General features: G+C 40.1%; 1 protein-coding gene across 5 annotated transcripts in view; it reads left to right on the top strand.

The window, feature by feature from the left end:
• PAK1 (p21 (RAC1) activated kinase 1) overlaps nt 1–14,858 on the top strand; it is a 192,908-nt gene that overhangs the window by 169,226 nt on the left and 8,824 nt on the right. For all 5 annotated transcript variants that reach the window (XM_051850720.2, XM_051850728.2, XM_070075855.1 and 2 more), the window contains exons 10-13: nt 2,398–2,510; nt 8,089–8,206; nt 12,300–12,399; nt 13,409–13,605. In XM_051850720.2, coding sequence (XP_051706680.1) covers nt 2,398–2,510; nt 8,089–8,206; nt 12,300–12,399; nt 13,409–13,605 — 528 coding nt within the window. The remainder of the gene's footprint in view (nt 1–2,397; nt 2,511–8,088; nt 8,207–12,299; nt 12,400–13,408; nt 13,606–14,858) is intronic.

Here is a 14,858-nt window from a genome sequence, read left to right as displayed (position 1 = left end):
GTCCCGGTTGCCCCTCTTCCAGGCCAGCTCTCTGGAGAATGGCCCAAGTCCTTGGGCCCTGCACCCCATAGAAGACCAGGATAAGCACCTGGCTCCTGCCTTTGGATCAGTGCGGTGTGCTGGGTGCAGCGCACCGGCCGCGGTGGCCATTGTGGGGTGAACCAACGGCAAAGGAAGACCTTTCTCTCTGTCTCTCTCTCACTGTCCACTCTGCCTGTCAAAAAAAGAAAAAAAAAAGATTAAGGCTCAGAGAGTTTCTGTTTGGTCAAAGTCAGTCATTGACAGTCATACCTAGAGCTTAGGTCCTCAGAGTTCAAGCCCAGTTGTTTTTCTGTTATAGGAGTCCTGTGCTTTAACTTGATTACCGGTGAAGGACATTTAGCCTGGGCCATAGGTAGTAGCTATGGAAAAAAAACTCCAGTATTCTGCCCCAGCCTCTTTGTTAACCTTTCCTCCATTGTGGCCCAAGGACCTTCAAAGGCCTTCCGGTGCCAGTCCTTAATATGAATTATAAGAACTTGCTATAATGTCTTTAGACATTTTATATACTAGGAAAGAAAAGCTAATCTTTAACTGTTGAAGAAAACTGCAACCAGATCAGAAGCTGAACTAATAGAAAACTCACTCCAGAGCAATATTTCCCCACCTGTGATAGGGAGTGGACATGATTGTGATGTTTAAAAGAGTAATTTCTCTTCTTAATGGTGAACTGCATCTCTGCAGAAGACTGCCAATAACTGACTCGAGGAAATGCTAGTCAAGAGTTTTTCCCACAAAATCTTGAATCATTTGTTCCTTTATTCTTTTTTATTTTTAAGATTTATCTTTGTTTGAAAGTTTGAGTTACAAAGAGATAGAGAGAGGCAAAGAGAGAGAGAGAGAGGAAAGAGAGAGAGAAAGAAAGAGAGCTAGCTTCCATCTGCTGGTTCACTCCCTAGATGGCTGCAGCGGCCAGGGCTGGGCCAGGCCAAAGCTAGGAGCTTCTTCCTGGTCTCACACATGGGTGACAGGGGCCCGAGCACTTGGGCCATTTTTCACTTGTTTTCCTAGGCCATTAACAGAAAGCTGTATTGGAATTGGAGCAGCTGGGGCATAAACCAGCATCCTTATGGGATGCTGGCATTGCAGACTGCAGCTTTACTTGCTATACCACGATAAGAGTCCCTCTTTATACTTATTGATGCTTCTTGAAAGACAGTTTAGTTCTAGTAGATGTTCTTGTTCTTGTCCACTACACAAGAAAAAGGGAAAATATCTCTAGAGAATGAATACCTAGCAAACAATTTAAAGTATATTCCTATGGGACACAGTAGCATATGGCTGATAGTTGTTATTTAAAACCAAATTGCTTACCAACCCACTGACTTTTCTTTCTCCTTCCTCCTTTCCTCTAACATTTGTTGATCACAACTGTGTTCAGTCCGTGTGTTTAGCACCGGGGACTTTGGGCTTTCAATGAAGCTTTCAAACATTGAGATACATATGTACACATGTGCACACACACACCCAACCAATCTTCATATAAGACAGCATGTTGTAAGTTCTGTAAGAGAGGTGTAAATATGATCTTTATAGAGCCTTAAGGAAGGAGAAAAGCATATTTGTTTTGAGAATACAAATCTGATGCAAAAAAGTTGCTTGTGAATATGTAGAAATGATGCAGGATATTCCACATGGAAAGACTCTGACTAAGGGTAGGGGAACATAGAGGATACGAGGGAACACAGTGGGAAATTAGCAAAGTGCAGATCGTGGGAATTTTAAGTATTGGACTAAGGAATATCGATAGGTAATCAGATGCAATTTATGTTTTTGAAGAAGGAAACAAATTGCCACATATGTACTGTGGGGAAAATTAATCTGTCTACATGTATAGGATAAGTTAAGTGAAATAAAATAACAAATTTGAGAACATGTTACATAAGAGAAACGGATGCAGTGCCTTTGAAACTAAACTATAGCTTATATTTGTATTATGTAATTTGTAATTATGTCTATAGACAAAGTTTTTTAAAGACCTTTTTCACACATAAACATGGGTATCTTAGTTGCTTTTTCACAAGTGTTTTTCTGTATCAAAGTTTGGTCCTTAAATTTTGGCATATGTAACCTAGAGGTCTCATTAAAACATAATAAACATAAGAGTTTCTGATTTAATAGGTTTTAGATGGGGCCTGAAAATATTTATTTCCAGTGAGTTCCCAGGTGATGTTGTTGCTGGTTTGAGGACTTCACTTTTAGAATCACCTGCCTACACTGATAAATTGTGAACTACCCAAGAACTAAGACTCTATAGTATTCATCTTTGTTTCCTTAGTGCTTAAGATTCTGGTGCTTAGTAGGTACTTAAAAATGTTAAATGACTCCGGTTGCACATTCATTGTACTCTGATTTCAGGTGGCCATTAAGCAGATGAACCTGCAGCAGCAGCCAAAGAAAGAGCTGATTATTAATGAGATCCTGGTCATGAGGGAAAACAAGAACCCAAATATTGTGAACTACTTGGACAGGTATGCAATGGTGGGTCCTGTCAGGAGGATAGAGCATTAGGGGATGATGGGTGGCAGAGCTGTCTGAGGAGATGAAAATACCAGCGTTCAAAACTGCTTCCATTTAAGAGTCTTGTGATGCCAAGCTCCCTAAATCCAGCCCTGTATAAGGCCAGGTACCTCGGATTGCTTTAAAATACTTCCTAGGCTAAGCTGAACCCTACCCTGTAGTTTCTTACAGTTGATCCTGTTACTGTTTTTTTCTACCTCAGGAGCCCTTCAACTGATCTACCTAATAACCAGATCAAATATCCAGGTGCTTAACTCATTCTGTATCCCAAACCTTTCCTTTATCATGCAACCTCCTGAATTACTTATCAATTGTCTGTAACCTCATAAAATGTGATGCTCAGTAGATGTTTCATTTAAAATCTGACCACAGTGGAGAGAGTGGGATTCTTCTTCCTTTTCCCAAAGTCACTACTGTTTTTTTTTTTTTTTTTTTTTGACAGGCAGAGTTAGTGAGAGAGAGAGAGAGAGAGAGAGAGAGAGAGAGAAAGGTCTTCCTTCCGTTGCTTCAACCCCTCAAATGGCCACTGCAGCCAGCTTGCTGCGCCGATCCGAAGCCAGGAGCCAGGTGCCCCCTCCTGGTCTTCCATGTGGGTGCAGGGCCCAAGCACTTGGGCCATCCTCCACTGCCTTCCTGGGCCACAGCAGACAGTTGGACTGGAAGAGGAGCATCTAGGACTAGAACCTGGAGTGCCAGTGCCGCAGGCGGAGGATTAACCAAGTGAGGCGCAGCGCTGGCCTCAATACATTTTTTAAACTTTTTTTTTTTTAAAGAGCTATCTTATTTATTTGAAAGACAGAGTTCACAGAGAGAGGCAGAGAGAGACAGACAGAGAGAAAGGTTGTCTATCCACTGGTTCACTCTTCAGATGGCCTCAACTGCCAGAGTTGAGCCAATCCAAAGCCAGGAGCCAGGAACTTCCTATGGGTCTCCCATGTGGGTGCAAGTTCCCAAGAACTTGGGCCATCCTCTGCTGCTTTCCCAGGAGCATTAGCAGGGAGCTGGATCAGAAGTGGGGCAGCCGGAACTCGAATTGGCACCCATATGGGATTTTGGCACTGTAGGCCAGGGCTTTAACCTGCTGCACCATAGCACTGACCCTATCAACACATTTTTTTTAAAAAGACTTATTTCATAGTTTATTTGAAAGGCAGAAAAGACAGAGAGACATAGACAGATTGAGTGATCTTCCATTGCTTGTTCATTCTCTAAATGGCCACAATAGCCAGGACTGGACCAGACTGAATGCCGTAGCCAAGAACTCCATCCTGGTCTCCCACATGGGTAGCAAGGGCTTAAGTACTTGGGCCGTTATCTACTGCCTTCCCAGCAGGAAGCTGGACGGGAAGTAGAGCAGCTTAAACTTGCTCTGTGATATCACAAGTTGTGACAACCTATTGTAACACAACTCTGGCCCCAACTCAACAGAATTTAATGATTTCATTCTTGTTTTGGTTTTTAGGATGTCTATTTCATTTGTGACTCCTAGTAAGTTTGTGGTCAGCTAAAAATCTCTGATCTTAATTACATAATTTTGCATTTAACTGGAAATGCAGAATGTTTTAGCTGTATTTATCAGCTCCTGTTTTATCACAACTCATGCCAAAATTGATTCTTCAGTATAGTCACAGTGGTTGTAGCTAGCCTTTCTGTTGTGCTTTACTCTGTACCAGCTTTCATGAATCGTCTCGCATTGTGAGGTGGGGTTTATTCATATTTTACAGATGAGGAAGCTGAGGTTCACATATGTTAATTACTTGTCCAAAACCAGTAAGTCAGTAAGTAGCAAACCAGTGCCTTGAGTTTCAATATTCCTAGCACCAACATCCATATTCTTTCTGTCATAGCATGCTATTTTCTCAATACCTGAAAGAAAAAATTAAGCTACTTGCCCAGGTTTCAGAGATGTCATAGGTAAAGGTGATAGTGGAAAAAATGTTGGACTCTTTACTACTTATATTACATTACCAGTTAACTGTCCCTATTGTTGGTAGATTTCAAAAGGGTACTCTCTGGTTCTATATCTAAAACATTGGTAATTTTCAGGTTTCTTTAAAAAAGGAAAGGAGTTTTGACCTTCCCAACGCATTATGTTGGTAGCTATAGAGAATAAGCTGTTTTTTTTAGAGGTGGTTTTCTCCCCTCCTTGGGGGTCCTGAGTGGCACTGAAGAATCCTCTGAATGTTTTTTTTTTTAAGAAAACTTTTATTTAATAAATATAAATTTCATAGATACAGCTTTTGGAATATAGTGGCTTTTTCCCCCCATAACGAATCCTCCCACCTGCAAACCATCTCATCTCCTACTCCCTCTCCCACCCCATTCTTCATCAAGATTCATTTTTAATTATCTTTATATACAGAAGATCAACTTAGTATATACTAAGTAAAGATTTCAACAGTTTGCACCCACACAGACACACAAAGCATAAAGTACTGTTTGAAGACTACTAGTTTTACCGTTAATTCTCATAGTACAATACATTAAGGACAGAGATCCTGCATGGGGAGTAAGTGTACAGTGACTCCAGTTGTTTATTTAACAATTGACACTCTTACTTATGGCGTCAGTGATCACACGAGGCTCTTGTCATGCGCTGCCAAGGCTGTGGAAGCCTCTTGAGTTCACAAACTCTGATCTTATTTAGACAAGGCCATGATCAAAGTGGAAGTTCTGTCCTCCCTTCAGAGAAAGGTACCTCCTTCTTTGATGGCCCTTTCTTTCCATTAGGATCTCACTCACAGAGATCTTTCATTTAGGTCATTTTTTGCCAGAATGTCTTGGCTTTCCATGCCTGAGAAACTCATTGGCTTTTTTGCCAGATTTGAATGCCTTATGGGCTGATTCTGAGGCCCGAATGCTGTGTAGGCCATCTGCCATTCTATGAGTCTGCTTTGTATCTCACTTCTCATGTTGGATCATTCTTTCCTTTTTAATTCTGTCAATTATTATTAGCAGATACTGGTCTAATTTATGTGATCTGTTTGACATTTAATCCTATCTTTATGATCAATTATGAACTTAAACTGATCACTTTAACTAGTATGATGGCTTTGGTACCTGCCAATTTAATGGGGTTTGGAGTCCCATGGCAGGTTTTAGCCTTACCATTAGGGGTAAGTCCAAGTGAGCATGTGCCAAACTGTACATCTCCTCCCTCTCTTATTCCCACTCTTATTTTTAACAGGGATCAGTTTTCAGTTGAATTTAAACACGTAAGAATAACTGCGTGTTAATTAAAGAGTTCAACCAATGGTATTATGTAGAAAAAGAAAATACTAAAAAGAATAAAATAGTAAGTTGCTCCTCAACAGTCAGGATAAGGGCTGATCAAGTCATTCTTTCTCGTAGTGTCAATTTTACCTCTACACATTTCCTTTTAGGTGCTCAGTTAGTTGCTCTGAACATTTTTGAACAACTTTCCAACTTGTTTAAGAACTTAGTACATAGAGAACAAAGCTTGCAAATCAACCGAAGGTGATGGGGTAGTAGATTTTGGTCCAGGACAGGTAAAATGAAAGCTGTGAAGCGTGTGGCCTGTGTCATAGGACAGTGAGTGCCCTATCAGTGGAGGCATCTAAACAGTAAAAAGCAGAGCCATGTTGTTGAAGGAATTAAATGTTAAAAGACTTAAAGATTTGATTGTTGGTCATACCTGAACTGATATTTCTAGAGGTTTATGTTATGGAATCAGAAGTAAATAAGGCTCAGGGTTTGCCCTCAAACTCTCTTTTGGTCCATGACTTCGTACATTCAGGCCACTATAATAGAATTCCAGAGGCTAGGTAGCTTACAAACAACACACATTTATTTCTCACAGTTCTAGAAGCTGGGTAGTCCACAAGATCAAGGTCCTGACAGATTTGTGTCTGCTGCTGGCACACTTTCTGGTTCATAGATGGTGTCTTTTTGCTGTGTCCTCACATGATAGAAGGGGCAAGCAAGGCAACTCTCTTGTGGCCTGTTTTATAAGGCTCTGCTCTGATGATCTAACCATCTCCCAAAGGCCCCACCTCCCCTAAGATTATCACATCAGTGATTAGGTTTTCGACCTGTAAATTGTGGAGGACACATTCAGACCACAGCAGTCTAAATCCCCATAGTCTTCTCTTTCAAAAGAGATTGTTGAAAGAAGATATTGTCTGCAATGGTTATTCTTCATTGATATTAAAAAATTAAAAGCCTTTTAATTACAAAGAATTCCAGGTTTTATGGAAAGAGCACTTGACTAGTAGTCAAGAGAATAGAATTCTAATCTTACCCTTTGCTTAAAGCTATTTGTTAAATCTTTCAACAGTCTGCTTGTCTGCACAGCAGTAGATCCAGTCTCAGAGTGAAGATGACATACCACACAGCTCAAGCCAATCCAAAAACTGTCTTTTTGAACCTAGCTGCTTTTTTAAAATATATATATTTTTTAATTTTAAAGGTCAGAGTCACAGAAAGCAGTAGGGAAAGACAGAGAGAAGATCTTCCGCCCACTGATTCACTTCCCAGATGGCTGCAACCGTCCAGGGTTGGGGTAGGCTGAAGCCAGAAGGCAGGCGCTTTTTCCGGGCTCTCATATGGATAGCAGGGACCCAAACACGTAGGCCATCTTTCACTACTTTTCCCAGACTATTAACAGGGAGCTGGGTAGGAAGTGGAGCAACCAGGAGAAGAACTGGTACCCATATGGGATGCTGACATCACGGGTGGCAGTTTTACCCACTATGCCACAATGTTGCCCCTACCAATCTACTTTCTTTATCCAAGGCTAGCAGAGGAGTCTGTAGGGCTCTGGGATAGTCTGGTTTTTGTTTGTTATTCTACAGGTGAGCAAACACTGACCAGACAGACCAAGTGATCTCTTCATTTATTGCATGACAGAGCTGAGTGATCAACCTCCTCACATCAGTGCATAATCTCTCCTGAGATACATTACTAAGCAACAGCCTGGGCTTACCAGAAGAGGTTAGAATCATGAGCCCTCGAAGTGGAGGTCATTGCCAGCATAATGACTATGTGTACAATACTTTACAGCTTTTAAAGCAATTTTATAATCATTTATTTAATATTCACAGTTATCTGTTATTTTTACTCATTGATTTTTCGCTATCTGCTGTGCTAGACTCTGTGGATAGTTTTTAACAAAAACCAGCACTTGATCTCATGGATCGCAGATCCAGTAGAGCTCTTGGAAGTTTAGAAGGCTCTCTCTTAGGTTGGTAACATGGACTCTGACCCCAGCCTTGTCAAATGTTTGAATGCTCCCTGTTTGGCTGCTTCTAGAGTGTGGGAATCCTGCTGGTCCTTTTAATTTTAGAAAGGATTCCTTTGTGCTCTGGTGAAATATGAATTTATTGTATCTTTAACCTAGTCATCTTAGTTCTGCTCTTTGGGGCTCCACAAAACATGTACTTGTTTTCTCCAGGAACCCTCTACTCCTCCAGAGCTGATTGAGATGCAGTTTTATGCTGTGAATATACTTCGGCTTTGAAACTCTACACTCTAACTCTTCTTTGTTGCTCTTTATTTGTACTTTTGAAGTTATCTTGTGGGGGATGAGCTGTGGGTCGTCATGGAATACTTGGCTGGAGGCTCCTTGACAGATGTGGTGACAGAAACCTGTATGGATGAAGGCCAGATTGCAGCTGTGTGCCGTGAGGTAAGGCCAAGAGCCAAGCAACCTTACGCAGGAAGTGGCCTTTATATCCCTGTCTCCTGAAGTTCTACACCAGTGAGAACTCATCCTTGCTCTGTGAAGTGGGAGAAATAAGTACTGACAATCCCTCCATTCCTGTATTAAGTCTCTATTTTACAGTTTCTTTCACCATTACTTTTTCCTTAAAAGTAACTTTATTCTGCTCATTGTAGAAAATGAGAAGTTTCCAGAAAGTATATATTTTAAAAAATCACCCGTAATTTCCATCATTGAAGGTAACTGCTATAAACACGCTATAACGTTTTCCTTTCTCTTTTATGTGAATATACACTTTTGCCTTCTTTTCCTGCTTTATGTGCTGTGGAGGAGGTAAAAACAGAGTAAGAGTAGTGACAGTGAACGTAGTATTTTGAACAGGGTGGTCTCAGAAGATTTCACTGTAGCTTTGAGTGAGCGTCTGAATGGTGTTTAAAAGCAAGTCAGCAAAAATCTAGGGGTAAAATGTTTCTAGGCAAAGCATAAAGAAAACCAAGCCAAAAAAGATACTCTTGTGTCTCCTCATTGCTTTTAAATTTCTGGAGTCTGTAATACACTGGCATATGAGAAAAAGTAAAGTCCTTCAGAAGGCGTCCTGAGAAGCAGCGTCGTTAGGAGACAGCCAGGTTTTTACATTTCCATTAGGGCAAGAAGATGAAGGGGACGCGAGCAAGTGACACTGCGTGTTTTAGTGATGATAGACCAGACCTCTGTGATGACTTAGTAATAGAAAAATTAAGAAATTAAGGAAAGATTAGAAGATTTGTTCATGTTTAAACTTTCATGGGGATGAGTATAATAATGTAATTGGGATTTGATAGTGCAAGATCTAAAGGCATACATATAGATTTACATAGTTGTATATTTAATCAGTTATGGAAAAAATAAAATAATGTGAAACTAATACAGCCCTATAAAGTATGTTCACTTTTGCATTAACAACTTTGGGATGTAGAAGGCAACTTGGCAGCTTAATGAAATTAATACCAAGCTAGGTTTCTTAGGAGTTCTCATTTTCTCTTCTTTTTCAACCACTAATACAGTATTTTTCAGTCTATTATTATTATTATTAGCTCATGAGGAGGCTTTTAAGATATTTTTTCCTGGGACCAGTGCCATGGTGCAGTAAGTTAATCCTGCACCTGCAGCACCAGCATCCCATATGGGCGCCGGTTCTAGTCCTGGCTGCCCCTCTTCCAGTCCAGCTCTCTGCTATGGCCTGGGAAAGCAGTAGAAGATGGCCCAAGTACTTGGGCCCCTGCACGCATGTGGGAGACCAGGAAGAAGCGCCTGGCTCCTGGCTTTGGATCAGTGCAGCTCTGGCCATTGCGGCCATTTGGGGAGTAAACCAACGGAAGCAAGACCTTTCTCTCTCTGTCTCTTTCTCTCTCTATCTCTCTCTCTCTCACTTGTCTGTAACTCTAACTCCCAAATAAAATAAATAACATCTTTGAACAAAAATATTTTTTCCTAATTTTCCCTATGAGATTTTAATTTTTTTCAGATTTATTTTATTTATTTGATACAGTTATAGAGAGAAGTAGAGAGAGAAAGAAAGAGGATGGTCTTCCATCTACTGGTTCACTCCCCAAATGGCCATATGGCCAGAGCTGAGCCAATCTGAAGCCAGGAGTCAATAGCTTCTTCTGGGTTTCCCATGGATGCAGTTCTTGGAGGCAGGGGCCTAAGAACTTGAGCCATCCTCTGGTGCTTTCCCAGGCACATTAACAGAGAGCTGGATTGGAAGTGGAGCAGCTGACTCAAACCAGTGCCCATATGGGATGCCAGCACTGCAGGCTAGGGCTTTAACTCATTGTGCTACAGCACCAGCCCATGAGATTTTAATTCTACAGATAGATTGTGTGTCTGTTTATATACTATGGTCCTTTGGAGGGCCATAAACCATTATAATGTCTAAGATTTTATTCATCTCCACTGTCAGTGGTAAAAAATACATGCATATGTGTACTTGAGAAGATAATTTGCCTCAAATTATTCATCTGGAAACTGGAAGATTCATACTGTATGTGCCTATGGGATGCTATATGAATCAAAAAGTGCTTGGAGAAATTTTAAATGTTGCATAAATAGAGGCAGTATTACCATTCCTAAGTTCTAATAGATGTCATCTTCCATTTTTTAAAAAAACTTTGAGATACAGTTCACATACCATATAGTTCATTCATTTGAAGTATATAATTAACTGGTTATTGGTATATTTGTAGAGTTGTACAACCATCCTCATAATGAATTTTAGATCTTTTTATCACCCATAAAGGAAACTCTATACCTGTTAACAGTATGTCCTGATGTCCTGGTGCCTGACTCTCTCAGCCCTAGTTTGCCTGTTCTGAACATTTCATATAAATGGAATCACATAATACATGTTCAGTTGTGACTGGCTTCTTTCACTTGGCATAATGTTTTGAAGGTTCATCTGTGTTGTGGAATGTATCAGTACTTCATTCCTTTTATTAACAAATAATATTCCATTGTGTTGATCCATTTGTAAATATTTGGGTTATTTCCTTTTTTATTTTGGCTTTTAATGGGAAATGCTACTACAAACATTCATATACCAGCTTTTGTGTAGATATATGTTCTCATTTCTCTTGGGTATATACCTACAAGTGGAATTGTTGGTCATAGGGCAACTCTGTCCTTAACATTTTAAGAAAACTGCCAAACTGTTTTCTAAAGTGGCTTACTGTTTTACATTCTCACCAGTAAATTATGAAAGTTCCAGGTTTTCAGGGTCATCCTCTTAAATTTTCAGGGAAAGGACAGTTCAATATTCATTTGTGTGTTTTTTTAAAAAGAGTGTGTTTTTTTAAAAAGATTTATTTATTTGAAAGAGTTGCAGAGAGAGAGAGGTCTTTCATCTGCTGGTTCACTCCCCAAATGGCTGCAACAGCTGGAGCTGGGCTGATCTGAAGCCAGGAGCCAGGAGCTTCTTTCAGGTCTCTGTATGTGGGTGCAGGGGCCCGAGGATATGGGCCATCTTTCACTGCTTTCCCAGGCCATAGTAGAGAGCTGGATTGGAAGAAAAGCAGCCAGTACTAAAACTGGCTCCCTTATGGGATGCAGGTACTCCAGACGGCAGCTTTACCTGCTAAGCCACAGTGCTGGCCCCTTGTTTGTTCTTTAATTTAGCCATTGGAATGTTTTAAAAAAGTATAGTATTGATTTAGGGTCATTTAAATAGTATTTTCCTATTTGGTTGTATCTTTAATGTTTTTTAATTAACAGAAATCTCTTAAGAGTTTAGTTTTAGGTTGGTGGACTCAAACTATTGGATTTAGTAGAAAAGTTAACATTACATCTTCTTTTAAAGATAGGAAAACAACACACCAGAAGTGGTTTGTCCAGAATGATATGGTTGGTTAGGTAGCAGATCCAGGCATTTTAATTATAGCATTCTGTCTCCTTGTTACTCATTCTGCTTGGAAAGCCTAGAAGTTTTCCAAGGTTCTTTTCCTGTCTCCTTTACCAGTTTCAGCCACTGCTGTAACTTAAGCAAAAAATGACTTATAAATGTTTATTTTAAGATGTATAAGTTCAATGCCTACTGGAAATTCATCTCCATATGTTTCATAGGTGTGTCAAATTCAGCATATCCAACATAGCATAATTTCCTTGCCAAAAGGAGATTATCCTACCAACTCAGTGCTTCTGATGCCACTTCCCTGTGTCTACTTTCCCAGATGTGACTCTTATTTGTTATTTTCCTCCTTTCTTCTTTAGTAATTTTTCTTGGGTAGTCATTTATTAAAAATCTAATGTGCCACAAAAACAAAGCAAAAGTTGTATCATAATAAATTAGAAGATCTCCTTGTTAAGAAATTAGTAAAAGGTGAAAAGCAGTGTGGTGTAAAAGGGTACATGGCTAGCAGATGGCAGACTTGGTTCTAGACCTGGTGTTGCCACTGATGTAGGCCAAGTCCTTTTATTAGTTGGTGCCTTACTTCTTAAAATGAGGAGCTTAAATTAGTTGATTTTCTCTTAAGTCTTCTGTATTACATGTCCTTTCTTTCTCCCTCTACCCACACCACTTAAATAGTGTTTGCAGGCTCTGGAGTTTCTGCATTCGAACCAGGTCATACACAGAGACATCAAGAGTGACAATATTCTATTGGGAATGGATGGCTCTGTCAAGCTAAGTAAGTAGGACTCTTAGAAGTGATAAAATTTCTCCCCCTTTTGGGTCTGTTTCCTGTTGGATGATAATCATGCTAACCATAACACTTAGCAAAGGGTTTTTATTATTATGGCTATGCAGTCTTTTTATATTTCTCAATTATACCATAGAGTGCCTTTTCATTATTTTTCCATTCATTTATATGGTTAGCCAAAAAAAAAAAAAAAAAAAAAAAGGTTGCATGCCTACTGTATTCTAGGTCCTGTGATGGACATTGATCTTGCATTTTACCTCCCTTCAGGGAGTTTTCAGCATAGTATAAGAGATATGTAATGGATAAGTAGAAAAATATCTTTATATAATTATTCATCTAGCAGACTTTTCTTGAGTATCTGTTACATGCTGGACCCTTTGGAAATATGAAGAAGTAAGACTACGTAGTCCTAACTATCAACGGCCTCCTAATTTAAATAAATGTCTAATGTCAACGTAATATGAAAGGAACTGCAGACAGAACATTTGTTTTACTAGTCCAGCCACACAGGCATGTCACAAATGGATGAGCAGTTTATGGAAAGATTGTTAGCACCCTCTCACCTGGGCAAATGGTGAAGAACTGATCAAAGTTGGACCATGCTTAGTTGTAGGTGAATGACTTTAAGTCAGAGACTCATGCCTGGGGTATAGGCAAACGACCCTAGATTCCAGAATGTAAGAATAATTTTCAAGATCAAAGCAGAATTGGGCCACACAGTCAAGGCCAAAATGGGCAGCTTGGACATTATTGCCTAGTCCCTCTAGTTTGAGGATAGATAGGAGGCTAGAAGGGATGTTTCTTATATTCTTCTTCTCTTCAAGGTTGAACAGAGACTCACCTAAGAGTTAGACATAGCAATCAACTGACTCGCATTTTGTAAAGCCAAGAGATTGCAGAACTGGGAGCCAGGCAAAGCTAGACACCTAGGGATAGACACACAGTCAACACTTAAAGAGTACCCTAAATATATGCTTTCTGATTTTTTTTTTCCTAGCTGATTTTGGATTCTGTGCACAAATAACTCCAGAGCAGAGCAAACGGAGCACCATGGTGGGAACCCCATACTGGATGGCACCGGAGGTTGTGACACGGAAGGCCTATGGGCCCAAGGTTGACATCTGGTCCCTGGGCATCATGGCGATTGAAATGATTGAAGGGGAGCCTCCATACCTCAATGAAAACCCTCTAAGAGTGAGTTACCAGTCCTAGTTCAGTTATTTTGGTTATTGTCTCTAGTCCCAGGAAATGGTGCTCAGGCTATTCTCTATGCTTCTACCTGATGTGTCTCTTCTGAATAAACTTGGCACTGTTTAACTTAAATTATAAATGCTCAAAGGAAAAGAATATTAGAGCTCACTCATTCATTTATTCAGTAATTATTTGAGTTTCTGTTATGTGTATGAAGGTGTTCTTCATACACATAACATAATAAAACAATTTCTGGTTATAGATGGTAAGTGCCATGAACAAAAATGGAATAAGGGAGTTAAGAGAGAATAGAGAAAAGCTGGGGAGGAGAGATAGAAGGAAGCTCTCTAAGTTTTTTTTTTAAAGATTTATTTATTTTATTTGAAAGTCATAGTTACACAGAGAGAAGGAGAGGCAGAGAGAAAGAGAGAGAGAGAGAGGTCTTCCATCTGCTGCTTCACTCCCCAGTTGGCCACAACAGCTGGAGCTGCGCTGATCTGAAGCCAGGAGCCAGGAGCTAGGAGCTTCTTCTGGGTCTCCCACATGGGTGCAAGGGCCCAAGAACTTGGGCTATCTTCTGCTGTTTTCCCAGGCCACAGCAGAGAGCTGGATCAGAAGTGGAACAGCTGGGACTCGAACTGGTGCCCATATGGGATGCCGGCACTGCAGGCAGCGGTTTTACCTGCTGTGCCATAGCGCTGACCCCTATAAGTTATTTCAATAGAAACCTGAAGGAAGTAACTGAAGAATGAACCACGAGAGTAATCTCATGCAAAGCTTTTGTAGGTGTCAAATATATAAAGGACTAGAAAAAGTCTTAAGGAGACTAGTGTCCTTGAAATGAGTGAGAAGGATGGATAGTGATAAAGTCAGAGAATTAGCAGGTAAAAACCTAGTGGGCAGTGTGAGAACTTAACTTCTATTCTGCAGAGTTGAGACATCATTGAAGGATTTTGAGCTGAGCAGTAACATGATCTGATGTGTTTTGGTTGGGTCATTTTGACTGCTTTTATGGAAAATAGACTGTGAGATAAGAGTAGATGACCACCTACCAGTTAATGATGCATCGGGAAAACCTGCACTGGATGGGAGGTTAGAGTAAGTAAGTAAAAGCAATCAGAATAAGATTCACATTTTTCCACAAGCAAAATTATCAATCTACTTTCATCTACATTGCTTTATTCTGCTTTCCTTCACATATTACGATGGTAAACCATTTGTGCTTTATCAAATGAATGCCCTTTACTTCATACTGG

The sequence above is a fragment of the Oryctolagus cuniculus genome, chromosome 1 (genome assembly GCF_964237555.1).
Source record: "Oryctolagus cuniculus chromosome 1, mOryCun1.1, whole genome shotgun sequence".
Lineage (NCBI taxonomy): Eukaryota > Metazoa > Chordata > Mammalia > Lagomorpha > Leporidae > Oryctolagus > Oryctolagus cuniculus.
The sequence above is the reverse complement of the archived record's forward strand: the minus strand, read 5'-3'. Positions and strand labels throughout refer to the sequence as shown.